We start from the raw sequence: 26,126 nt of genomic DNA, 5'->3' as shown, positions 1-26,126 counted from the left end.
CTATAAAATCTCCTGCTTGGGTATCACTGTCTGAGGCAAGAGCTGCGCTACGGCGTTGGGTCCTGCGCTAGAGCCTAATTTATAGTCTTCACTGCCTGTGCTTGTAGAAGGAGATGGAAGGGATGTTTCAGGAGATGCTGTAGGAGAGAAAAGAAACAGAATTAACGTGGACCTGGGTGCTGTTGAGTACAGCAGTGCCCAAATAAAACCAGCAAACCATCCTATGAGCCAAGGAGCAGGGGCTTGGGGGATGGGGCAGGGGGATCCATCCCAAAATCGGGCATCTTCATGCTTTTTAATCCTTCCTCTCCTCATCGGAGGAGAGCCACTGTACTTCATTTACAGAACACAGCATCTCTCTAATCTCCCTTACTGCAAGGTGGCTTAAAAAAAAAAAGCGCAAGCTAAAATACATTATGCCAACATTTACGTGGCTGAGAAAGAGCAAAATATGCTACAAGAGGTAGATGATGGTTGTAACTGGCAGAAGGAGACTGTGTGTGCAAGACATTGTGATTACATGGCAGCGGTTGTTAAATTGCAACTCATGTTCTACTCTTTTTTTTTTTTTTTTTTTAATAGCATGGTCCGTTTGCTACTGCAGTGGATAAATGCCTTAACAAATAGCCATTGCCTAGCAGCAGTGCCCAGAGTGGTTGAAGACGGTCTTGTATTCAGGTCATATTGTGTTCTGCTTGACAGCAACCAAGACGCTTTATGTAGGGAAACTTACCACTAATAACTGTGTGTGCTGCTTTGTGGTATTTCCCAGCGCTGCCTACGTTCGTAGAAACACACTGTCTCCCATCTTGATTTATTTTTTTTAATCTTGTGATGTAAAGTAGCATCTCAAAATCCCTCTGGATCACGCTATTATGTGAAAATCTCAGCTTCTCTTTTGGAAGCATGTTTCCAGACTTCACGGTAAAGAATTCAGCGGGGGGGGGGCTGCAAACTCTGATTCAAATGCAATGCTTAAACACATAAATAAACCTAAAGGTCTTTTTCTTAACTGCTTCTCCTATTCAGTCCCTCCATTATGCTGGCATTAATAGCGTAAAAAAGGACGCGTACGGTTTGGAGCGGTGTGAATCACAGAGCTCATGTTGCTTGGGAGGACGTGTCCTGGCAGCGGTTCCATGTTGAGGTTGGGAGGTCCTGACTGGTACTGGAGGTCAATGGTGGTTCCTGCAGTGGAAGTGGGAAAAGACATCATTCTTTGCATAGCCACCGAGAAGCCAGATGCTCTGGGCCAAGTCTCCTTTTTTCAGAGAATGTGGAAGACCTCTGTGGGTGGGGGTTAATGTCCTGGCTCGTCTTTGCTTCCTTCCCGCTCCGCTATCCTCTTTGCTCTCAGCCTTCTCACTGTCTAGGGCCAACCTCCTGGGATGGCTGGGGTTTCAGCTAATAACTGACTGCACTGTTCGTCTGTCTCTGTGTGTCTCCCAATTAGTGCTTTTATCAGGGTTTCCTATATAGTTATAACTTTTGCATATTGCTAACAGAAAAATGTGTTGTTTTCTTGCAAACTGCATCAGTTTGGTAGGTTGCCTAAAATTCGAGTGCTCTGCTGGTGTGAATCATAGAATTGTTAAGGGTGGAAAAGACCCTTAAGATCATCGAGTCCAACCATTAACCTAACACTGCCAAGTCCATCTATACCATGTCCTTGAGCACCACATCTACCTGTTCTTTAAATACCTCCAGGGATGGAGACTCAACCACTTCCCTGGGCAGCCTGTTCCAATGCTTGAGCACCCTTTTGGTGAAGAAGTTTTTCCTAATGTCTAACCTAAACCTCCCCTGGCGCAGCTTGAGGCCGTTTCCTCCCTGTGAAGGACCACAGAGTGTACCCACTTCGGTAAAACTGCCCCTGGGTCAGATTTTCAGAGATAGGCTGGGAAGAAATGTCTTGGGGATAGGTCTGGAGTGAGAAGGACCCATGTTCAAGCTGCAATTTAGCCTGAGACTTCACCTCCCTCCTCCCAAGATCAAGTTCTCTCTACCATACATCCTCCAGAGAAGGACACAAACCCAGACACGACGCCCTTTAATGGCTTTGAAATAAAATAACTTTGCTGTCCTTTCTCAGCAGGGTTCGTACCTCCCAGCAGCATCTCCTGCAGCAAGCTGTCGATCCTGGCCACACCGAAGAGCTTCACGAACTGGACTTGCTCTATCATCTGCCAGGTGATGCTCTGCAGCGGGGGCAGCAGGAGGAGGATGTCACTGAACCGGCCTCGGGAGTCGTACTGGCGATCATTGATATAGTCCTCCAGGTTGACTTGGACCTGGAAGCGCATGTTCTTCACCTTCCCAGGCTCGCTCAGGCCTTTGCAGTCTGGCAGGGGAAAAAATGAGGTTAATTGCTGGCCTGTGTAACCAGAAAGTGTTACCCTGTCAGTCGGGCTCTGTAGAGGGAAAAGGATGAGATAGAGGGAAAAGGATGAGATATTGGCAATCCTCTGACAATCATAGAATCATAGAATCGTTAAGGTTGGAAGAGACGCTTAAGATCATCAAGTCCAATCGTTAACCTATCACTACCAAGTCCATCACTAAACCATGTCCTCCATGTCCTCTGAGAGATCAGAGTCTCCAAGTTTATCTATCTGACAGATTAGCATTGGGCTGCCATTATTTCATATCTCATATGGAACAGGGAAACAGTAAGAGGAATTTGAGGGGAAACAGTAATTTGAGGGGAATTTGAGAGGAAACAGTAAGAAAATAAGAGCTTGCTTCAGACGGATATGTCTGGCTACTGCCATTAGTGAAGAGGAAGCATTTAGAAGTTGAACTGTATTTGTCCTTCCAAGGAAACGGCTTGGAATTTCCCCCTGAAAACTCTGAGTCCCAACTACTGCCACTAAATCCATGCAGGTTTAGTGCCTATCTCTTGCAAATACACCCGCTGCAACATCAGGTTCTTGTCTCGATTTCCTGTCTTTGACCTGTGGTTGATCCGTTTTTCATGGACCACCGGTCCAATTTTGCTTAATCATCAAGTAAATGTGCACTCTGGGTAGGGTGAAGTGCTGGGATTTGCAGCTTTCCACCCCTGCCTCTCCTGCTATCTAAAACTGAGATTTCTGGCTCACTGTACCATGTCTTTCACTGTCTACAAAGTATCCACAAGCATCACATTTTAGAGACCATCATGCCAAGAGATGAGCCAAAGTGGTTAATGAATTATTGTATGGTAGTGTGTAACTCCATGGACATGCCTACATGTTAGCATGAACAAAGTTCACTTCTCTAGAGCTTCACACTTTTTCATTTTAGATGAAATCACAGCGCCTCACTGTCGCAATGATCTAAAGCTTCACTGAGATACGGATCAGCTGAGAAGGTAATTTGTCAAACTCAATTTAATAACATGATCCTTTTTCAGATTTGCAGCAGGCTCTTTGGCGAGCCAAAGTTCATAATGTTTGTAAAACTCCTGTATCTTGATTTCAAATCAGCAAACACAGCAAAAAATAACTAATGGAAGATGCTCTAATTTCTCTGTGCTAATAGATGCCAAAGACAAAGGGAATTGTTCTGGACTTGGGATCGTTCCCCCAGCTACAAGGCAAGACACACTTAAAGGGACTGAGTGTTGTACCGAGGGGGTGTGTGTGTGTGCTGTAGGCACGTAGAAACAGGAGTGTTTGGGGGGAACCTGGGCTGAGACAGGAACCCTCATGTGTGTGGAATGAGAACAGAGCAAAGGTTCAAAACAAGCTTTTGTTTGCCTCTGTGTGTTTCCCCGTTCTCCATCCCGTATGGATGAGCCCAGCCCTTGGCCGGTACTGGCTGCCAACGAGATCCATTAACAGTCATCCCTGATATTTCTGGGTACTCTGAACGGTCCAGCTCTCTGTGGTTTTTAATGCTGCTTTCTGAACTCTGATGGATGCTCTACACTGCTGCTCAGTTGACTCATTTTGCTTATGCATAATTCACTATAGGCATGTATGGCCGTAATGGTCATCTCCTTCATTTCAGACTGATGGGCTTTCCTGAAGCCAAGCTACAGAGGCAGCAAAACTCCTCTAGGGTCTGCAGAGTCTTGCACATCAGTCTGGCTGGACTTACTACTTGCTAAATAGTTAAGTGTTCAGGAATATGTCACTCCTAACATGTCCTTGCTGCACGGCTAAGTATTACTCATTACAGCAGAGGCAGGGTGAAATGCAGAGCTGCTGCCAAGGGGTTTTCCTGGTTGTTGGAGAGCCCTCAACTCCTTTTCAAGCCCCATGCTTGGCAATCGGGGAGGAAGCTTACCTGGATCAAAGAAGATGATGGCTTTAAGGCAAGCGTACTCGTTGTCATCAATCTGGATGTCCCTCAAGGGCTTCACCAACTCATCCAAGATTCTGGTGGCCACACGAGCGATTTCCAGTTCTGGGCAGTGCATTGGGATGATGAAGTCATTCCCTGGGAACACAAGAGAAATTCGGCATCAGATTTTTGCTCTAGCTCTGCAGACAAGGTCTCATCCAGAAGTTACCCCACGGCTTGTTGCCAGATAGTCCCAGTGCCCATGTGCAGCAGATTTCCAGTGTGCAGCTTTGTAGTCAGATTCACGATTGAGAAGCAAGCCGTGGGTGTCATTCTTTGGTCCTTAATTATCTCGTTTGCTCACGTTGATGCACCCACACTGTACACAAAGCCTGCTCCACATTCTGCTCTGGTTTACCCTCTGTTATACCTAACATTTGTTTGCAAGTGGTGTTGCATTTTTATTTTTGGTGTGTTTTTTTTTAAACAAAGTTCTGCCTCCCTCTTTTCTTTAATGTGTGACTTTCAAGGTCAGTATTCTCATTTTTCCAAGAATAGTCCCACCTGTGTTTTTTATGGCAGAGAGCTACATGAAAGGGAAATACCTATTTGCACTATAATGTTTAATAGACCTTTCTGCTAAGTTTTTAAGCACCAATACACAATACCTCATTGCCTGTGTCCTGGCAATTTCAGTTACAAAAACAAGGCAGCATAGTTTGAGATGCCATTTAAATATCGGGGGGGGGGGTTTCATCCACAATTTCAAAGCAGTAAGAGACCAGTTGTAAAAGTCCCACTGAATTTGCTTGCTCCTTTTTATACTTCTCCAGAGACCTTCTCAAGCACTTAGTCTCAAGCCAGATGTGCAGACCATGCCCAGGAGCGCAGAGAGGATTTCAGGCAGGCAGGATACTTGGCAATGACTCGGGTGTGTGAATTATAAAAGCAGAAGTGTATTCCACTACTTTACCTAATAACAGAAAATCGGTGTATGGTATGGACCGCTTGGCTACCCCAAGGAGCAGGTGTTCCCCTGCGTGGGCTCTGAGCAAGGCAACCTGGAGATGGCACAGAACAAAGAAATAATATTACATTTGAAAAGCAGCGACGGGAACGGTGAGCTCTTGCTGTTTAGATTAAGCCAAATTTGGTGTTTGTTTAGATATGTCAGATCTACAGATAAAGTGCTATTAAGAGCTAGAAATTATTAGTATATCTTCGCTTTTCAGGTGTGCTACATTCATGGCAAGCTAAATAAAAAGTTGTTTTCAACTGAAAGAGCAAAGAAAGGCTTGAGTAATTTGAGTTCTTAGGAAATAAATGGCTTTTATATTCAACTATCAGGTACCAATAAAAACAGTCTTTTTTGACTGGGTCCTTGTGCAGACTGGAGTGACCAACTCTATTATATTTTGGGGGACTTTGGCTGATCGACTTATTTTTAATTGATCCCTTGTCCTTTATTATTCTTTCTCTCCTGCTAGTTCATTGCTCTGCATAGGGCGATCTATATGTTAATATCAGATTCTCCTGTTGAAAGGTATGGCTGGGAATTCCTACCGAAGGCGGTGGGTTTGCAGGGAAGAGGCATTTGCATTTTACCTGGTCGTCAAGTGGGAGCTCACAAAACGCCGGGATGTATTTTGCCCATTCAACCAGCACCAGAAGCTGCTGTTTCATGGATTCACTCACATCGTTGATGGTTGCAACCTTCTTCATAGCAATGTCCGCGCTGTGCACCGGACTCGGCGATGAATACTGAAAGAGAAACAACCAGGTTGCACTGGGACCAGATCTGTGCTCTTTTGTCATCCTCAACAGCAATTCATGGATAACGTGGGGAGCCTTCACAGGCATTAACCTCATCAGGTCGCTGACAAGAGGTTTGCCCTTGTGGTTGCACAGGTATTTGCTCAGCGGTGTATACTGTCCAACGTGCAGCCCATGGCGAAGCCTCCACGAGGTGGTGCTCAGTCCCAACAGGCTGGCTCAGGACAAAATCTGACTAATATTCCCACTCCTAGCAGTACAGCAGCACTGGGTCTCAGCTTCCCATCAATCACTTAAGCCAGCCAAACACATGAAATGCATCCAGCCTTCCTCCCCCAAGTAGCTGTCTGGGACACAAAACACCCATTTCGATCTCTAAGGAGCTGCACGGTGGGGAGAGGGTTAAAAGATCACAATTTTTGCAAAGAAAGTGGACGCATCACTCCATGTAATATGCGGCATCTGGACTATATGTTTCAGTGGAGAAAGGATATTTGCATAAGAATTTAAAGGACACGCAGGGTGAAATTCATTGTGGAAGATGAAATAAGAAAGCAATCGGTGTTAGCTGAAGCCCAGCGATTTTATTAGCTTTATTTTTCTCCCCTAAAATTGTTGCCCTGGGAGAGAAGTTACAAGAAAAGATATAATCGACCATGACGGGAGCATGATGTTCTGAGCAGGACAGAGCGTGCAGCAAGGAGAGATAAACTTCTGCATGAAATGCAGTGAGTTTTTAGGGGTGCAGCAACAATTTAGGCTGGGGGCAGAGGGGACGCAGGGTCTGCAACATCCCTCAGCCCTTGGAATTTCAGCTTCACGTCTCACACACCAAAGGCTGCATCTGCTCCTTGCAGGACATGTTGTCTTGATAACGCACCAAGGATTTTTACTGTCTGCTTTTGGATCTCTCTAATGCATTTTCTTCCCTGTGGCTTTGTGCAAGAGCCATCCAAGGGCAGAAAAAGATCCAGCCCTGGTTGGTTTAGCGAGATCGTAACCCCATATGGAATAGCTGAAGGCCACGTACTCGTTTGGAGGGCTGTCCCCGCATGTCATACCTGCTGTGCCATGGCCTCGGCCTGGGTGAGCACGCTGATGGAGAGAGAGCCGTTGTCCTCGTAGCTGCTCCTGCGAATGCTAATCCTGTCGCGCTCATTCTGCACGGCTGAAACGAGAGCGAGCCATGGTTGTGTTAGCAAGAGCCTTCCCACACAACCGATGGCTGCTGGTACTTGTGGTCCCCAAACAGGAGTGGATGGGACCTTAGTGCCTGCGAGACCCTCCACCCTTGTTGGATGCTGCAATAAGGTTAAAGAGGCACCAGGGAGAGGAAAAGACCACCAGTGAGGGAGAAGACCAAGCACAGGAGCAACAGGGGGAGATAAGGCCATTTGGCAGTCAGAGCAACCCCTGCGGGACGTTAGCTGGTCCCACTGGGTTTGATGCAGCTCAGGGGGAGTCTGGGGATTTGATGTCGACCCTTTTCACTTGGCAACGCACCCACACTGCTGGAGCCCTGGCCTCCAATACCCTTTTTGCCATGTCTGCACTGAGGACTCCTCTCCTGAGCTGTCTGTACAGCAGGATGCTCTTCAGGTTGTAGCTCGTCTTACAGCAGCAGTGGAAAAAACATCCTCTGATCCCACCTCAAAGCAGCCTTAAAGTGTCCCCTGCCCCTGAGGCATCACAGGGGACATCTCCACCCCTCATGGGGAGCAGGAAGAGTCACCTCATTAAGGGAGCTCCAAAGAAAGCAAGCTTAAATTCGCCAATCCCACCTTTAAACCATTCCCTCAGCCTTGCCCATCACGCTGCTGATTTCAGTGAGCGCATAACCCCGATGGCGATGCTGGCACACAGCTGAGGGAACAAACCAAGCCGGGGTTTGCCTCCAGCTCTGCTGGCACCCTGTGCAAATCACTGCTGCAAAACAGCTCAGAGTGTCCCGGACGGTTAATAACAGTGATACAATGCTCCTTGGACACACTATAGTGACCACTGCAGAGTGAAGATCAGCCCTGGGCTTTCTGCAAACAGAAAGGTGCAGCCATGCCATGGTAAATTAGAAAAAAATGCTGATTTTTTGAGGTTTATTCCACCCTTTAAACCATCCTTTTCCCTGAAGCACAAGCCACATCAAGCTCCGTCAACCCTCCATGTTGAACATAAGGGATTTATTGCATTTCAGCAGCTTATTTTTGTAACACAGACTCCAAGAACTGACTCACCTCCACTGCAGCCATCAAGTAAAACAGCAGCAGGGGAAAAAGTAGAATTTAGACTTAGAGCAACCTTGTTTTCAGTGTTAGTTTCTCCCCTGAGCCTTATTGCCTCTGTGCAGCAGCAAACAAGCCCACATGGGGCTGGAGAAAGGAGCCTGAACGCAGACTCAGCATTTTCCTGACAGCTCATACATCTTGGCTATGTAAATCTCGGAAAGGCAATTGTAAGGCCCTTAAAGCAGAGGGAGCAGGAAGATTTAGCATGTGGTGATAATGCAGCACATCCTTCCTCCTTCCTACAGCAATTCCAGGCTCCTTTTGGTTTTATTTAGGGGGAATGACTCAGACATAGCTGTCAAAGCACAACTCACTCTGTGCTTTAACCCTTTGGGTGTGAAATAGTGCAGTTTTGTCTCAACAGTGGGCACTGGAGAAGATTTTTCTAGCAATGATTTTTTTGTAAAGTCAGGAAAATCATTGCACCATCACTCTTTCGAGCCTTTGCCTCGCTGCCGGGCCTCGCTTTAGAGCAAGCATCACTCTTTGCACCGGGCACGTTTCTCCGAATTCGTGCAAAGGAGACATGGGCACCATTTCGCACGCAGGGTGGGAAGGTGGGGGTTTTTGTCAGCTCAGATCCAACCGCTGATCTGTTTTCCTAACTGGCCTCTGATGAGAGGCCAACAAAGTGAAAGGACAGAAAACAAGCAACAGCGACAAAAATCAATATCTCCCGTTATCAGCCTGTGTGTCTGGGGGGGTCTGCTGGGGTCCAGCCACCAAAACCATTTTGCACCTTGGAGCCAACCTTGCCTAAATGGCTGCAAGGGGCTGGATGGGTACATCAACTTGTAAAAGATGCAACACTCATACATATCACTGGAGCTTTTTTCAGGCTATGGATACTGTGTAGAGGCAATTAGACATCAATTTAGGGAAAAAAAAACAACTACGGCCCTTGGAAGGCTCTGCTAACCTACTTTAGACAGCAGCATGCTGTCCACCCTATGCATGGGGGGGTAATGGAAAAGGTTGTTCAGCCAGAGATCCCTACCTGTCTGAAGGTGAAGGTGGTGGTTATAGGAACCATAATCCATGATTAATCTTCAGAATAGGCTAACTCTTCACAGCTTTTTTTGGTACACCAGAAAGACAAGCAGCACCATCCAGCATTGAGTAGAAACAAGCCCGCCCAAACCCATGTCATCACTGACATCCTTGGAAAGTCCCCACCCAACCGTCTCTGCCTGGTTTCATATCAGATGCTTCCCCACGTAGCTCTCTGGGGGTGATGGGGCTCTTTTTGCCCACTTACAAGAAAAGGTACAAATTTTGCCTTTCCAACCAAGTTACACATCTTATTTTACATAAATCCTACAAACCCAGGCAGACCTGGTCCTAGTCCCCAGTGACAGACTCCTTTAAGAAGCCTCAGCCTGTTTTTCTCCTGGGTCCTTTTATGGCACATATTTCAGTGCTTCCCTCATGCTCTGATAAGCTCAATCTTCAAGTGTAAGTGGATGGTACAGACTGACTTTCTCAAGGTGATTTGGGTGTTATCGCTGAAAGTACCCAAGATGTGATGGAATTAGATACAAAAAGCAGTTAATGTTTTACCTGCAACAAAATTAATCTATTACTGTGTGGTAATTATATTGCTGTATTTATTGTGCTTGTAAAAGGGAAGGGATAGGTCACTCGTGGTGAGGCATCGGGCGTGCTTGAGGGGTGTGCTGGCACTGAGGGTGCTTCGGGCTCAGACATGAGCTTGGCTTTGCAGTCAATAAAACCCAACAAACTTGCAAGAAGGACTAAAATCCCAGTGCTGGATCTCACCATCTCCAAGGGACTATTTCCAGTGTATGCCTGGTGAAAACTTTGCTTGCCCATTTGTTTTATCTAATCCTGTCCTCTGCACAACGCTCCAGTTCCCAAAGCCAATAAACTTCGGGAAGGGCCACTGCAGCCCCGCATGAGGGGACGTCAGCGGGAGCGAGCCCCCATGGTGCTGCCAGCTAGGGACAGTGTGGCTGTGACCCAGGCTTTCCCCTGGGGAAAGGGGAGAGAGGACGAGATGGTGCCTGTGTCTCCCTCTGGGAAATTGTCCACGGCTACGGCATGTCCTGACTGTGGGAAGTGGATGGGAAAACAAACATATTCTCCATCTGACGTAAAGGAGCCATCGGAGGGGTTTTGTTATTCAGAGCAAGCCTGGGCCCTTTTTCCATGAGCGCATCAAGGATGCTGGCGGCAGGGCAGGCTGCAGAGCACGTGCAGAGGCTCTTGAGCAAACAGCGGTGTGTTTGTGGGATTGCAACAAACCCAAACATTTTGTCCTTGCTGCCTTGCCACATAGGTACAGAGCCTGTGATGAGGAACCTCCGGGGAGTCCAATAAATATGGGCACAGGCATCGATTGGAAGGGGACAGCAGCAAACCAGTAACTTTCCATGGTAACTGCAGAGATTAAAGACCTGCCTACATGGGAGTTACCATTTCCATTATTATTCCACTAAAAGCATCCTCATTTAATGCTGATGGAGTTGGAAATGTATTAATAAATGGCCTAACAAGAGAGCAGGAGGAGGGAGGTGCGAGTGCCCCAGCACGGTGCCAGCATTCACCAGCGCTCGCAGTGTTTCTGTCTCCGCCAACAGATTTACCCCTTCTGCTGCCTGATTAATTTATGAACAAATAATTCTTTTTCCCCAAGCTACCTCTGATTTTGTAGGTGTGGTATATTTTGTTTGCAAATAAATCCCAGTGGTACATGCACATTTAATCATTTCACAGGCTTCTGCCCTGATTTATGACTATCACAGAGTGGGGAAAATCCTTTAACTTTTCCATCCACCTTTGCCATAAACTGCAGTCTCAGCCTTCTAAAAACTGGCAGAAGAGATGTGCAAACAAAAGGTGGGAAACAACATAGAGATCCTGTGAAACACTAATAAAACTGTCCTATAAACCTGCCCAATTTAACAAAAATAAATAAAAAAATAGCCTCAAATCCTCCCATTGTGTTGTGGCCGTAAGTGGTACAATAATTCTTTTTAGTTCTGCGTAAAACTAAAGGAGGTCATGTACATTCATAAATTACTTTAAAGGGGATGAGAAGTTAAATATTAACCACTCTTTTTTTCACCAGCAAACTGAATCCTGACAGTACAGTGCTGGCATTTCAAAAGGCTTCCAGGTTTTCAGACGCTCAAGTCCGTGTGAGTAGATGACCTGACTCACTTGAAAAAATCACACCCTGCTAATTTATTCTAGGTTAAACATGATCTCAGTAAGATGCTAAAAATAGTATCCTGCTGTTTTCTTTGGATGTTTAAGTATCTGGTGCAGTCCTCGTTCACTGCTGCTGTAGTGACCAAAAACCTGCCTGGTAGCATTGTACAAAACAATAGAAATTGAACCATCTGTGCAAAGAGAGAAAATCAGAGAGGACAGCCAGAAAATCCCCGAAGCACCCAGACCACCCTGCGGAACAGTCCCAGCCTTAACCACAAAACAAGAATAAAGGAGTGAATCTCCTGTAAAAATCTTAAATCCTGATCATAGTGGCATTTCAGGAGACAAGAAGGGGTTTGCGTTCAAGCAAGCCTTTTCCTCTCCCCTCGTCCCAGCTTTAATGATTGTTTACTTGTAGTTATTAAAGTGAATTATTGATACCAAAAATGTAATCAGGATAGGAGTGTTTCTGAATGAGCTAATTTCTAAGAAATCTGGGGACTGGACTTTCCACAAGACTCAAGTTTTGGCCCGTTCTTGCTCTCGCTGGCACCGATGGAACCTGGATCCTAGCTCAGTGCACAAGCCTGGAGGTGTAGGGCTCATGTGTGGTGGGACAGTCCTGGTCCTTTCCGAAAGCAGGACCAAATTCCAAGTGTACGAACAAGACAATCTAAAGGACCCTACTGATGCTTTTCTCAACAACCTCTGCCCAGCTGCCCTGGACCCATAGTGAACCTATAGCCCGACTGCACTGTGCTCCCAGGACCAGCCTGTGCTGAGACCCTCAGCCCTGCACCTGCACTGCTGCCCCTATAGACACGCAGTTTAAAGTTAGCTCGGGTATTTGCATCATACGGCTTTTTTTTAGGCAGAAATTTCCCTTCTACCAGGCCAGATAATATAGCCCCTTTCAATCTCTTATGCACTAGAGTTGTTTCCAACAGGGGAAAAAAGAGAGAAAGAAAGATCCAAATGTGTCATGTCACGTCTTAGAACACAGGAAGATTGGAAAAAAATCCCTCTAGATCCAAAATTCCAGTTTATCAGTTAGTTTTGCTGGGGAACAGCAAGTTTTCCGATATTGCGCACACACCCATCAAGCGGTGGGTCAGTGGGATGCCAGCAGTGGGGAGTGTGCGAGGGGAACACAACCCTGCTAACCCCACCCCAGGTGTATTGTCACAGGCAGGCTGGGAAAAGGATCATTTCCAGCTCCTTCCCCTCTACTGTGAATAAACAACACTGTTACCACACCCTGGAAAGTCTGATTGCTATTATATGGGCCGGCTGAAGAGTGGTGTGCCAGAGAAAGACAGTGTCAAACTCTTGCGTGCCAGTGCTGGGACAACGGGACACACTGAGCGTGGATATCACAGCTGTGGTCTCCCAACATGAATCAGTGCATGCCAAAAAATTATGCACAAACATTTGTATCGTCCTCATACTGCTTTATCCCAAGACGTGGGTTCTCTTTTTCCCTAATGCTTCGCAATACTGTTTAATATTAATCTAGAACCACCCTAAAGCAAATAACTGTGTTCTTTTTGTGCACACAATTGTGCAAGAAAATTTCTTTCACAGTCCTGCACACATGCTTTGGATATAGCTCTGGTCGGCTAAGCTGATTTCTGCAAAGCAGTTGCTCAAGGTGCTTTAAAATCTTCCTTACCAAGCACATGAGCAGTTTGTGAGCACACAACCTGACTGTGCACTCATAAAAAAGTTTCAAAGAATGTGACTATGTGGAACTTAAAATGAGTCATCTTCTATCGGGCTGCAATCAATAATGAAGGCATGAACCAAGGTTTTATAACTTTTGCCATAAAACCAATAAAAATCATGCTTCAGCTCAAAGAATTGAGCTGATAACCAGATTTCAGCCTTTCCAAGCTGTGGAGCTTGCTGCATTGGCAATTGGCTCCATCCCCGCCTAGAACTGACCAGATATGCTTTGGTTTGGTCTTTATTACTTTGAGAGCTATTTCTTTTCCATCTGCTGCATTTACTCCATTTCTCCTAAATTAAACCAAGAGGCATTTTTGCTACATCCATGACCTATGCCAAATTGCAAGACACCCTTCTTCTCCAGGAAAACATATGGTCAGAAGGTTGGAAAGATTTTTTCATCGTCAGTGAAATCTTATGAATTACCAGAAATCCGTGACAAATTTCCCCTTGGTTTCAGTGGGACCATGATTTCACCCCTTGGGTAAGGGGTGTTTAATTCCATGGCATGGAAAGAAGCGCTCAAGTTCCTTTCTTGCTCCCTCACTCTTTAGCTGTCAGTGGGTTGGAAAACAGCAAAAAAGAAGGGTGAAGAGTGCTGAAACCATCACCCAACTACCTGCACAGCAGGGGGATGTACTATCTGTTGTGGGCTGGGGCCCTACTTTGCTAAGCACTCAGTACAAAGACGGTCTCTGCCCAGAAAGCTTGGAGTAAGTAAAATAGTATCATCCATGCTCTCCCACTATGCAAACACTGAATGATCAGAGATCAGAAATGCTCTGATAGGTCTCAGACTTTCCCAGGGCAGCTGGCTGTAGGGAATTAAGGCATAGGTTAACAGAAGTGTTTTTTCTCTTGCTTAGCATTAGGCACTGTAACATTGAGTATTTCCTTTAGCATGTTAGAAGGGCACATCCCAATGGTCACTGGTACCCAAATGCTCTACAATGTCCCACCTCCCTCTTAATACAGCCAACATAAAGTCCAACAAAAGGCATCAGCCAATATTGGATTGGCCCTTCAGTACTAGTGTTAAGAGTGGCTCTATAGTTGTGCTATACCCACCACGAGGGCAGCACTGCCAAAGGGTTTGACTCTGACTCAGGTCCCAGCTCAGGGGACACAGGAGCCATCTGCCTCTGGGAGCACTGCCTGTGTGCCCTGTGCCATGGAGGAGCCTCTCTCACACCATAAGGCATTGTGGTCAGGCTGTACTTTGCCCTAAGTGTTGCACCAAGCTACATGAGCATCAGCCAAGTCAAGGGGATCGGTCTCTTCTCCCAAATAACAAGCGATAGGATGAGAGGAAATGGCCTCAAGTTGCACCAGGGGAGGTTTAGGTTGGATATTAGGAAAAACTTCTTCACAGAAAGGGTAGTCAGGCACTGGAACAGGCTGTCCAGGGAAGTGGTTGAGTCTCCATCCCTGGAGTTATTTAAAAGATGGGTAGGTGTAGTGCTTAGGGACATGGTTTAGTGGTAGACTTAGCAGTGCTAGGTTAATGGTTGGACTCGGTGATCTTAAAGGTCTTTTGCAACCTAAATAATTCTATGTTTCTAACTGCCAAACACTACTCTGCAGTAGTCAGTTGTTGACATTTATGAGATTGAGGATGGCAGATCCTTGCTGTGATTGTCACAGCTGGGATTAGGAGTTGCACTAGCAGGTACACAGCAAGGGAATTTCTGTTGTGAAACAATTAGAGGCTAAATAAACCCCAAAGAAGCCCACCTCTTTCCCAGTATAAAAATATCCTAAAGAGACCAGCCTGCCAGGGTGGGTGAATACTGTCGCAAGGCTCTAATTGAAATTCCCGTCTCATTAGATAGGAAATGGGGCTTTCAGCTTTGACTACAAGAAATCTCTCAGTGACACACGAGCATCATCTCCCTGGGCCAGGGCTGCTGCTGCTCTCCATCATGCTCTACAGTGGCAGTAGGGCCAGAGCCAGCAGCAGGCAGTTTTGAAATGTCTCTTTGCACCTACCTTCTTTCTTCATGCCAGCTCTGAAGCACTTCTTCAGCCTGCAGTACCTGCACTGGTTCCTCTTGTCTTTGTCTATCACACACTGTCGGCTGAACCTGGGAGGAGATGGGAAATAAAACATGGAGCAACCAGCCTGGCATCTGCACCCCACTCACCTCAAGCAGCCCCAATGCAGTCCCAGACCTCACTGAGCTACGTATTGCCTGAACCCAGAGAAGAGCCAAAGGTTTGCAAGAAATGGGTTGAATCAACGTTGGCTCGGCCCAGTTCCTCATCTTCCCCACCACCGTTCCTGCCAGCTGGGAGCGAAGCGATTTCAGACCACCCACCCTGCGAGAACTGTGATGGTTTTGGGTGTGAAAGTGCGACTGTGACTCAAGTTGTGCCGGTGCCTGGCAGTGTAGGAACTCCATCTCCCACTTTCAGACAGTTATTGGGTGTTCGGCGTCAGGACTCATTTTGATCCTGTTTGTTAACACTGTCCTGCTTTGCATAGAATAGTTACACTATGACCGCAAGCTCTTTTGTGTCTTCAGCCTAGTTTTGATGCACAGGGCCTCCTAATTCCTATTCATTTCAATGGGGGATTTAGGAACCTATGTGCTGTTCAAAGGGTGGCCCTCGTAGATTTGGCAGCTCTTTCCATGGTGGGTGAAGCAATGGAAGAGGAATCTGCCACGCAGAGAGGAGTTGGCACGGGTTGCTCCAGGACCATCATCAGGTTGTAAAAGCCAAGGCACTTTCCCAGACTGGTAAAAAGCCAAAGGTACAAAGGCCGGAAGACTTTCCAAGGAATTCACGTCTGCGATAAACAACAGAGCTCTGAGCTGGGCTAAATACAGTGTGGCTCACCAAATAAGGATTTGCAGACAAGCGAGCATTTGCTATTTGCTTGGCTTCGATGCCGTGGATCTTCCCTGAGCTGCCAAATATCACAGAAATTCGTAGACTCCTGGGGAGGGGCAACAACTCTACTCCCAGGAGACTGATAGCTGAAATTTCAAAGAAATCAGTAGTAGCTGTTGCCTCTTCCTGCAGGGATCCCATGGTTCCTGGGATGGGCACCGTGCAGGTGGACACTTCTGTCACCCTGAGTGTCTTTCACGGCTGGTGTGTCCTGGAGTGATAAGGACCCCAGGAGCATTTTGAACAAACAGGGTGGCTCGCATTGCAAAAATTTGGAACGCCCTTAAAGGGGGAAGAGCTCTGGAACAAAAAGGAAACTTCCAGGTTTTAATTAGAGATGAAGGGCTTGAATGTATTCAGGTTTTTTTCCCCCCTTCCTCCTGTGTTAAAATAAACACCATTTTTCTAAGGTCAACCAAGATAGCTGCTGTATAATTTATAGCTTCCTCCTGATAAAAAAATTCTCTCAAATGTATACCTGTGTGCCAAAGTGGAAGTGAATCATTGCTGGTCCACACTAGGTTCTCAGAATGATTGTAAAATCATCAGTGATATGTCAGCATACATAGTTTAATGTATTTCAGAACAAAAATGGAGAAGCTGTGCGGGAGGTGGAGGCTTTGGAGGTGGCAAGTTCTTGGATGCTTGTTGCTTTTTACTGGGAAAATCAAGAAAGACTGTTTGAGATGAAATCTCTGGAGCTTTGGGCCTTTGCCATCTTGGCTTTCCCTTGCTGGGCTCTGTTGAGGTCATAGTCTCACTCCACACACAGAATCTGTACTTACGTATTATAGACACCAGTCAAACCTCAGGTCTATTAAGTTTCCCTTGATTTACACTGTGGGGAAAGCAGTGGCGGTGAACTCGTGAAATGGATTGCTCGGTGTCACAAAAGGTGTTGGGGTCCAAGATGAAATAGGACTTAGCTTACTCCTTAGCTCGCTCTCTTCCAGCCAGAAACTCAACTGCAGTATTACTGTTAGCATTCATGGCATGGTAATTCAGCATTTGGGATAGGGGCCCCATTGTACAACCTGATGTCCATCCCAAATTATTTACAACATCAATAAATTATATTTATTTATTGCAGAAGGGACAGGTACCTGCAGGAATAGACATGGTTCTTGCGGACGCTTCTCCTGAAAAAGCCTTTGCAGCCATCGCAGCTGGATGCCCCATAGTGTTTGCCAGTCGCCCGGTCCCCGCAGATGGAGCAGAGGGAGCTGACACCGTTGGTGAGCAGGTTGGTGTTTTGAGATTCTGCTGTGATGGCCTCTGTGGGCAGAGAACAGGGACCATTAGACCCCTCTGTGATGGAAACCAGAATCAGCTGACAGCAAGTTGCTTTTTTTAAGCAAAGCACGCACTGACCCAGCCCCACACACAAGTGTGCACATGCAGTATGTGTTGCTAGTAAAGCCTTCAGATTGATGGTCAGGCTCTTCTCAACCTCAGCTGAGAGTAACTCAGTTGCTTTGCTCCTGATATCGGTGTTTTCCTTTGCTTCAGTGAACAGAGAGATTTCAAGCTGCATAACCCAACATGCTCATTTAACAATTACCACCACTTTTCTTGACAGATGCAGAGAAACCTTGCCTAGATGTGAGATATATGCTTTTCAGGGATGGGGAACCACCTCCCCAGTTAGACACCTGGAGAACATGGTTCAAAGCTGCTACCCACAGAAGACAGTGGAAAGAACATCATTAACTTGAATGAGTAGAAAGCAGAGAAGAAACAGCAGAGGCCAGAAGGATGAACTATTTCATGAACATGACAGAGGTGCTGGAGATAAAAGGCTTCTCTTGAGACCTCCTCTGCAGCTGGAAGACAGAGACAGCAGCTCTCACAGGGGTCACTTTAGTTCTCCTAAGTCTGGTTCCTGCTCTGACTTGCCCTCTGAAGAGGCTCATTGCTTTCCACTGGAAAGCAATAGAGAGGTGCAGGAAGATCGACCCTTTAAATTAGGGACCTAAAATTAGGTCATATGAATGCCCTCTGTCATGTCCTCTGTTTGCACCCACTCATTTGGGGCAGGAGTAGCTCTGCCCCTGCCTGGCCTGTGTATACACTGCTGAAAACTCCCCTTTAAACTTCTCCCTTGGCCTTAACCACCAGACTCGCTGCCCTCTTAATCCTCCTAATTTGAGGCACAGCTTGGGGAAGGAAAAAAAAAGGGAAAAAAAAAAAAAAAAAAGAGACACTTGAGAAGACGCAGATGACAGTGTTTACATCTTGCTGAGAGGAGGAATGTTTGTGGAGTCTGTCCTGACCTGGGCACTCACTGCAGGATGGTTTTATGAATTTATCGCACCTCTGAGAGCATGTTCTTCACTCCAGGGGAGCTGATCTCGTGCTACAGTGACCTCGGCAAAGTCTCTGGGACAAGACACATCCTGCCTTGCAGAAGAGACAGGCGGTGATGAGAAAAGCTCAGCTGCTGTTGTATTGAGCAATGACAAATCTTAGAGAAGATTACTCAAAGGGGAGGAATTAGCATCTGATCTGGACAGTCTAGAGAAAGTTTTCTAATGCATAATGCATAAAAATAACTTTGGGTAATCCACACAACATGTATATATACAGAGAGAGAGAGAGAAGGCTATTTTTGTATATGAATACACATCAAAAATTTCTAGTGAAAATATTTGCTATGCAATGAAAATTATAATCAAAAGCCAAAAAAAAAAAAAAAGCCAATAAAGCTTTAGTTTTTCAAAACCTGGAAAGTTTTTTAGCTAAGGCTAAGACTAAGACATTTTTAGCTAAGACTTCACAAATGCAAAGGTCAGACTTCCTTTCACCCGCTCAAAAAGCCCTTTTGATCTATATTTCACTTTCTAACATATGGATGAATAAATAAGTAGGTTGTATCAAGATGGGAGCAGCGCGACAAGAACAAATGACAGCATCAAAATCATTCTTAGGTCATAATGACAGGAATTGAGATTTACCTGTTCCCAAAGTCCATGTAAGATGCTCCCAGCTCTGACATTTGTCAGTGAGTGGCACTTGGGTCCTTTGGGAACATTGACTGCATAATGGTAATTTACATTAATTTTTAGTCTTTTTACATTGATTCTTCATTTTATTTTGCTTGGTAACCCAGTATTAAATGAGCTGTACTAGAAAATTCTTTCAAGGTTAACTGTACTGCTAAACATTCGTGCATCTGTTGCTCCATCTATTTTTTTGAAGGAGCATATGACCATAAACAAATGCACCGAGTATGCTGGATTACATTTTAAAAATTGCACAACAAAAATAAAGATAAGAAAGCCAGTTTTCTCTTTGCTCCATTCATGCTTTCTCTACTGACTTCAGAGGAATCAAGCCGAGACAGTTTGGGTCTCCAATGGACCTTTCATCCTTCAGCTGGGTCCAGATTGCAAAACGTTCCTGATGTTGGAAAGCATTTACTCACCAGAGAAGACTTTTTTCCCTTATGTGAGTAGGGCATGTGAGGAGGTTCTTGCTGATATAAGGAAGAAATTAATAATCTGGCTTTAAACCAAGTATTACTGGAGGAAGGACCATCAGCACTGAGCATGTGAGGGCCCGTGGAATTTAGCAAACCAAATTTTGCCCTCACTTGTACCCATGAAAACACAGACAAGCCCATGGGTTACAGCTGAGTTGGGTGGCTCTATGTTAGGGCAGATACATAGCTAAAAGTTCAGTCCTTTTCAGCTTGGTTGAACGTGAACAGAAATTTTTAAAAAAATAAAGAAAAGGAAAGCCCTAAGCCAGTATGCATATGTTAATTATGATGATAAATTTTAATTACAAAATCCAGACACCAACTAATGATGAGTTCCAAATGAGAATTAGCTCAGAGAAGAGCAAAGGCACAACCAATATTGCGTGCATCAGAAGACTGTTTCGATGTGGCTTTCCAACCTACCCAGTATTTGGGGAATGTCTGGGTTTTCCCTGGACTGATCGCTGCTAGGAAAGGCAGAGGAAAGCCAGGATCCCTGCCAGCACAGTCGCCTGCCTGTGAAATCAGTTGAAAACTGCAGACCATTTACTTCAGCCCTGCCTGACACAAGGCGATAACCTGCTCAGAGCTTCATTTAACATGTTGTGCCTCTCTAGAGGGGTTGCTACCTGGAGCTCAGCACCACACTGAAATGGGCTCGAGGGCTGCTAGGATGGATCTGGTCAGAGTCCAGCTGGCTCACAACAATGGAAACAAGCTCACAACTGTCCTCACCACCCTGGAGAGAGAAGCTCGGAGATGTGTATTTGTTATAGATGCTCATCACTGTGGTATAAAAGAACAGTTCCTAAGCCATGCCACAGTGCTCCTGAAATTTCTCCTGGAGAGATGCAACTGATGACGTTCTCCAAGAAGAGACCATAACTCATCTTGACCTTGCCTGGGTCCCAGCCTGAGCTGAAGACCCATGGCTGCAGCCAGACTCCTCACTAGGACTGTCCCAGACACTCACTGGCAGAAAAACCTGAAGTTTCAACCATCTTTTGCAAGTTATGTATAAGCAGCGTGCAGATTGGGAACTACAGCCTGCCTAATGCTGATGAGAGTATCCCAGTGTCTTCACCAGCTTTGGCGTCAACCAAGCTCGCAACCGAAATGCATACAAATTTTTGTTACCTACTGCCTCTGTATGTAAGTTGTTACCTAACCAGGGCTGAAATGAAGGTGCCATGTTTTACGGTGACAAGAAATGACAGTAAGGATGGTCTCAGTGAGGGTGGTGCTGGGGAATGGTATCTGGCTTCCATTGAGAGCTAGAGCTCTGCATGATAACCTCACCACTGCAGACCTCTCTGCTGCTTTTCCTTTCAGTTATGTTACTGGCTACATCTCTTCCAGATGCACATTGTATAGGACAATTATCTTGCAATGCTTCCCAGAATGACTTCTGCTTTTATCTACCCAGAAATCCAAGCCAGTCTTGGTGCACATAATTTGCAGCTAACAAATCCCCGAACTACATGTGCTGGGCTAGAATGTAAAGAGATCATAAATGCAGGTTTAGGGCATGCACACGTAGTCAAACTTGGTGGCCAAAGCCGGCATTGCGAAACCTGTGCATACAAATGTAGGGCTGGACAGGGGCTAGCACTGAAGCCCTGTACAGGTCAGCTGCTTTCTACATCAGCTTTTAGCAAATAGAGGGGGAGTTTTTGAGATATAAAACATAGCTTTGATTTAGCATTCCCAAATCCTACAATAGCAATGACGAAGAGGCCAGCCAGAAAGGCCACAGCTCCTTGCAAGCATGCGTGCAACTTGAGGGATGGTCAGGCTAATCAATAATAATCAAATATTGTTGATGGTTTTTTCACATCTAAATTGGGTTAGACTGCAGCGGGGCTGGGAACGGTGTTTCGCCAGCGTTGTGCCAAAGTCCCAAGGATCAGCGTTGTGTTTGAGTGCTGAGATGGGAAAATGAGCACCACCATGGGAGAAAGTGTTTGCTGACACTCGACTAAAGAATTACTACAATATTTCAATAATGCTTCATATTTTAAGCAAAATGACCACTCTGACAAGAGCATGAGGAAATGGGTATTAACAGCACATAAAACCCAAGTGAGAATATGGCTTGTAATGCCAGCCAAGGTAAAGGAAATAAGTTTGCACAGAATGGGAAAATTTCTGCAGTCACAACACATATTTTATCGAGGAAAGACAGGATTAGCATTGGGTTTTGTTCACTTCCTTTTGCCATTCTTTCTGTTTAAAACAGACAATTTTTTATACTCCTCCTCCACTCCCGTAATGGACTCTATTCTATATTTTGAATTAGTCTCAAAATATTCGGTAAATTACAGGCTACTTAAAGGTGGAAAATCCAAAATATATATATCTAGGCAAATCTCAAAACAACAGCAGCTTCCTGAAGCAGAAAGCTTAGCACCGGAAGTGCTCCACATCATTAATGTTGATGAAATCATTTTCCAAAGAAGGAAACAGCTGGTTTTAAGGAAGCATAACCTTATTTGAAAATATTCTAATTTTCACTTTAAAAATTGTTCAGAATGTAAGAAACGGTCCTGAGTCCATTAAAATAAATATTGCACCCCTTCCTGTTCGTGTTTATATAGAGGGCAAAACTGCCATTGGATTTAGTAGGGGAAATAATACAGAATAATCTTGCACAGTGGGAAAGATAAGGTTTAAAACAATGCAGTATATTTTTTAAAAATACCTAAATGAGATTATTTCTTGGTTCTAACAACTTTGAAAACATTTCTGAGACTACAGAGTATATGTGTGAACTGTTATTTTGGGTTACCTATGGGAACTGAATTCAGCTGGTTAGCCATATATTTCTATGCATGGACATTTCAGGTCTTTTTTGAAGTTACTTTTACAAACTGTAGAAGAGGACACTTACCCAAGACAAACAAGCTAATTTCAAAACAGCTAGTTCCTGAGAGAACCGGTTACTTATTAACAGCTAGACAAATAACACAATACTGATCTAGATAAACTTCAGAAAAAACTCAACCTGTCAGTTCCACAGCATGAAACAAGAGAGCGCCCCAAACAGGTTTTGGTCATTAATTTGCAAAATTATATTGAATTTTGAGGAAATTTGCACGACTCTGAAAAGTTAAAAGTATCTTGTTGTTCAGCAGCAAGTGACAGAGAGAAACATCTGTGTTAAATAACATTTCTGGAGTAGGATGGCAGATGGAAACCTTTCTACAAGAATAAAAAATAAGATCCAGTGTATCTGGAGCTGGCAAAAAAAAAAATATTGAAAATCTTTTCTTTATGGACAGACAGAGCCTTTCTTGAAGTCAACTTTAAATTCTAATTTCTTTGGGCCTTTTAACTCTACTTGTCTCCTGACATCCCCCCCATGTCCCGCAATAAGAAGTCTAATCGTTTTATATTGTAGGTGATAGACCTACTGAAACTTTGATCTCCTTTGATGAGACAGCTAATGAACAAACGTGAAACCCTGAAAATCCCATCTTAATTTCACTAAGCTTCTGAACAGATTAAATGAAATGCTGACAAAACTCTCCGAAGGCGTTGCTAATGCTGGAATCTCATTCAGTTACATGATTGGTTTCATGCTATAGGACTACAGTGTCCTTTATTTTTCACACAGTGAACAATTAATTTCACAGAATAGCATTCGCTTTATGTCAGAGTACTTTTTGACTACTCAAAACCTAAATATCATGCAATACGCTCTATTTCTGTGAACAAAGCGGAAGTCTTTGCATATAAACACTCACGCCTCGCAGCCAAGTCCTTTGTGTGCTGTAAAGGCTTTTAGACCATCTTGGTAGCCAGAAAAAAATATAAGGCAAGTAACAATTCGGGTATTGCTTCTCAATCTAAGTTCCTAGGAACAAGTTAAATTGGACACATGGTGTATTGTCTGAGTAAGAGACAAATGCCATTTGAGACGGCATTTTTTTCCAAGGATTAAATACGAACCTAAGTCATATATGGGAGTGAAACACACATTTTAAGGAAGAAATATTGGTAATAACTTCTCTCAGAAGTCATACAGGGGGACAAACCTATGGTGTGCCATGAAGGGCTTTACCAACATTTGCAACACCTTGTGGGCTCTTCAGGACGTGACGCTCAGCCCACCAAGGAAAAGAATAACTCAAAATAGGACCGGCAAGTGAAGAGGTCCCATTTCAGCCCAAACATAACTGCAGATGCAACAGAAGTTGACAGGTCAGCTGCGTAAATATTACCCCTTCCACCCTTTGCCCCACACCTCCTACCTGCCTTTCCTAGGTGTTCAGCTTTATAACAAAGGTAGTGGAGGTTATTCAAAAGGAAGAGAACAGAAATCTCACCGGTGTTACTGGGGAGCACCCGAAGGTTATCAAATTCCAGCATGGTATAAGAGGAGTCCAAGGAGTCGACATAATCTGGCATATCCATGTCCATGATGGACTGACAAAGCTTCATTATTACTTGTCAACAGCAAGGGAAGCGGCAAAAAACAGCCCTGCTGTCAATCACGGCCAAGGTTTCCTCTGCAAAGAGAGACACCCCAGCCCTTGCGATGACAAATCATTACCCAGCTCTGCCCGCAGTCCCCTCCCCGTGCCAGGAGAGAAGGGATGAAGCCGTTCCCTCGTGCAAGCAGTCCCCTCCCTTCCCGGGGTGCATCTGTGCTCTCTCGGTCCTGATAATATGATGTAGATAAGGCCTAGACTCAAACGACTTGGATTGCATCTTCGGGTCAATACAGCCCATTTTATGGCTGTTCCTGCACAAACATTTTGAAAAGAGTTGCAGAGAGGCGTTCACGCACATGCGCCGCTCTTCCAGGGCAAAGCAGTGGTCACATCAAATAACACCCATGCCGATGTCACCTTGCTCGGCTACCAGCCGTTGGGAAAAGACCAAATGATGTCACTTGAAGTTGGCGAAGACAAAGTCAATGTCACCACTGGCTGGAGACCGTCAAGACAGATCAGCATTGAGAACCTGAGGCATTGCCATGAGACACCAACAGTGCTGCACACTGGATCACACCTTGAGTTACTGCTGGAAGGGAAAAATGAGACTTAATTACAGTCGTCTGCATGGTTTCACCCTGCCCCACAGGCAGAGGGGAGCTGACTTCTCCCACCCACCACACACCGTCCCTGTCACCTGCATCTTCTTCCTCCTGAGTCCAGGCAGCCCCAGTCTCCCAGAGGTCCCATTGAGAAAGAGGTAGGTTGTGGTTGTGAGTTGTTAGGCCAGAAGGTTTCAAACTATGGCAAACGATGAAAATGGAAAAGATTGGAAGGATCCAGGCAGGCTCCCTTGCTGATGTGTGGTGTTGCATTTCATGCTGACCCATGCCTGGCTTTTCTGGGAAAGGCCCATATTATGGAAGTACAATTCCAGTTCTTCCCCACAGGACTGTGGGTTTTTTTGTTTGTTTTTTTTTTTTTTTTAATTTACTGAATTTTACACAGAAGTTCTTTCCTTGTTAAGACTCATGAGCTGTACTGCAAAAGACTGGAAATAAAACACAGCCATGCAAAGTGATATAGCTTGAAGGGCTTGGTTTATTCCTGGTTTCATCTTCCAGATGCCCTCCCTGACATTACAGTTCCCTCTCCAGTGACGTCGTTTTGTGTCAGAGGGCCTTTCCTTTCCATGAGCTTTTCTGCGATATCCAGTTCAACATCCTGTTGAATCTGGAGGAAAAGAAGAGTCTTGAGAAACAGGGAGACGTGTTGCCAGAAAAGGAGCCTTGGCCAAAGGAAGAGGACTGCCAGACTGCCTGAACTCTCACTGAACCGAGGAGCAGGGCGGCCCCATGTATCCTAGCAAACTCCACATAGCAAGAAATACGCCAAAACAGAGTTTTGAAATGTCTTAGCTATACTCATTTTGATTTCATCCGCATTTCACTTTTTTTTTTTTAATGTATTTTTCCGTATCCTGGGGATTTACAGTGGACATTTGCAATGAGTTAACTCTAGATAGGCTTTTCCCTTATAAAGACTGGGTGCAGGAACCCTTAGCTTTACTTTCTTATCATTTCTGGGGCATAAAATAATTTCATGTGCCATAGATTTTTTTTTTCCTTCTTTCCTTTTTTAAGAACATGTTGTAACTACTGGTGCACAAATGACTCCTTGGTTAGATAAGAAGTTATGTTTTTATCCTTGGACTATGCCCCCAGGCTTTCAGTAATGCCAGCATCAGCTAAGTTAGCATCTGATTAGTCGTTCTTACCTCTTACTCAATGTCAGTCTTGATTATGCCTATTAATCTGGCACATTTTTTTTTAACTGAGCTATGGGTACAATCCTGCCTGATTCTCAGCACTCTGCTACTATCGCAGCTAAGAGTTCTCAGGTTTCTACAATTCCAGGGGGGGTTGTATGGGTATCTCACTGTTAAAATAGTCATATTGGTATTCACCATGCTTTTGGGCAATTGTGGCCCAGAGTGAAGACATTTGGGCTCCTGCCTTGATATTGACAGGCATTGACTTTAGAGATCCCTCAATGTTCTCGACTTCTCAGTCCAAAGTGAGG

General features: G+C 45.0%; 1 protein-coding gene across 2 annotated transcripts; it reads right to left on the bottom strand.

Annotated features, from left to right (window-relative positions):
• On the bottom strand, nucleotides 1-24,048 carry LOC104023588 (hepatocyte nuclear factor 4-beta). Of its 2 annotated transcripts, none has more exons than XM_009477431.2 (10): nucleotides 23,934-24,048; nucleotides 17,228-17,432; nucleotides 15,219-15,313; nucleotides 7,104-7,210; nucleotides 5,875-6,030; nucleotides 5,243-5,330; nucleotides 4,273-4,425; nucleotides 2,105-2,341; nucleotides 1,075-1,188; nucleotides 1-137 (listed from the first exon to the last, which is right to left on the bottom strand). In XM_009477431.2, the coding sequence occupies exons 1-10, from the start codon at nucleotides 24,046-24,048 to the stop codon at nucleotides 1-3; spliced, it is 1,407 nt and encodes a 468-aa protein (XP_009475706.1). The 2 variants fall into 2 exon arrangements, with proteins under 2 accessions (XP_009475706.1, XP_009475708.1); XM_009477433.2 differs by having other exon boundaries at nucleotides 17,228-17,399.
• Nucleotides 24,049-26,126: the final 2,078 nt, after the last annotated feature.

Source organism: Nipponia nippon, unplaced genomic scaffold, assembly GCF_047370975.1.
Source record: "Nipponia nippon isolate SJK-2023a ecotype South Korea unplaced genomic scaffold, ASM4737097v1 scaffold_7, whole genome shotgun sequence".
Taxonomy (NCBI): Eukaryota; Metazoa; Chordata; class Aves; order Pelecaniformes; family Threskiornithidae; genus Nipponia; species Nipponia nippon.
This window is presented reverse-complemented; position numbering and strand designations above follow the sequence as displayed.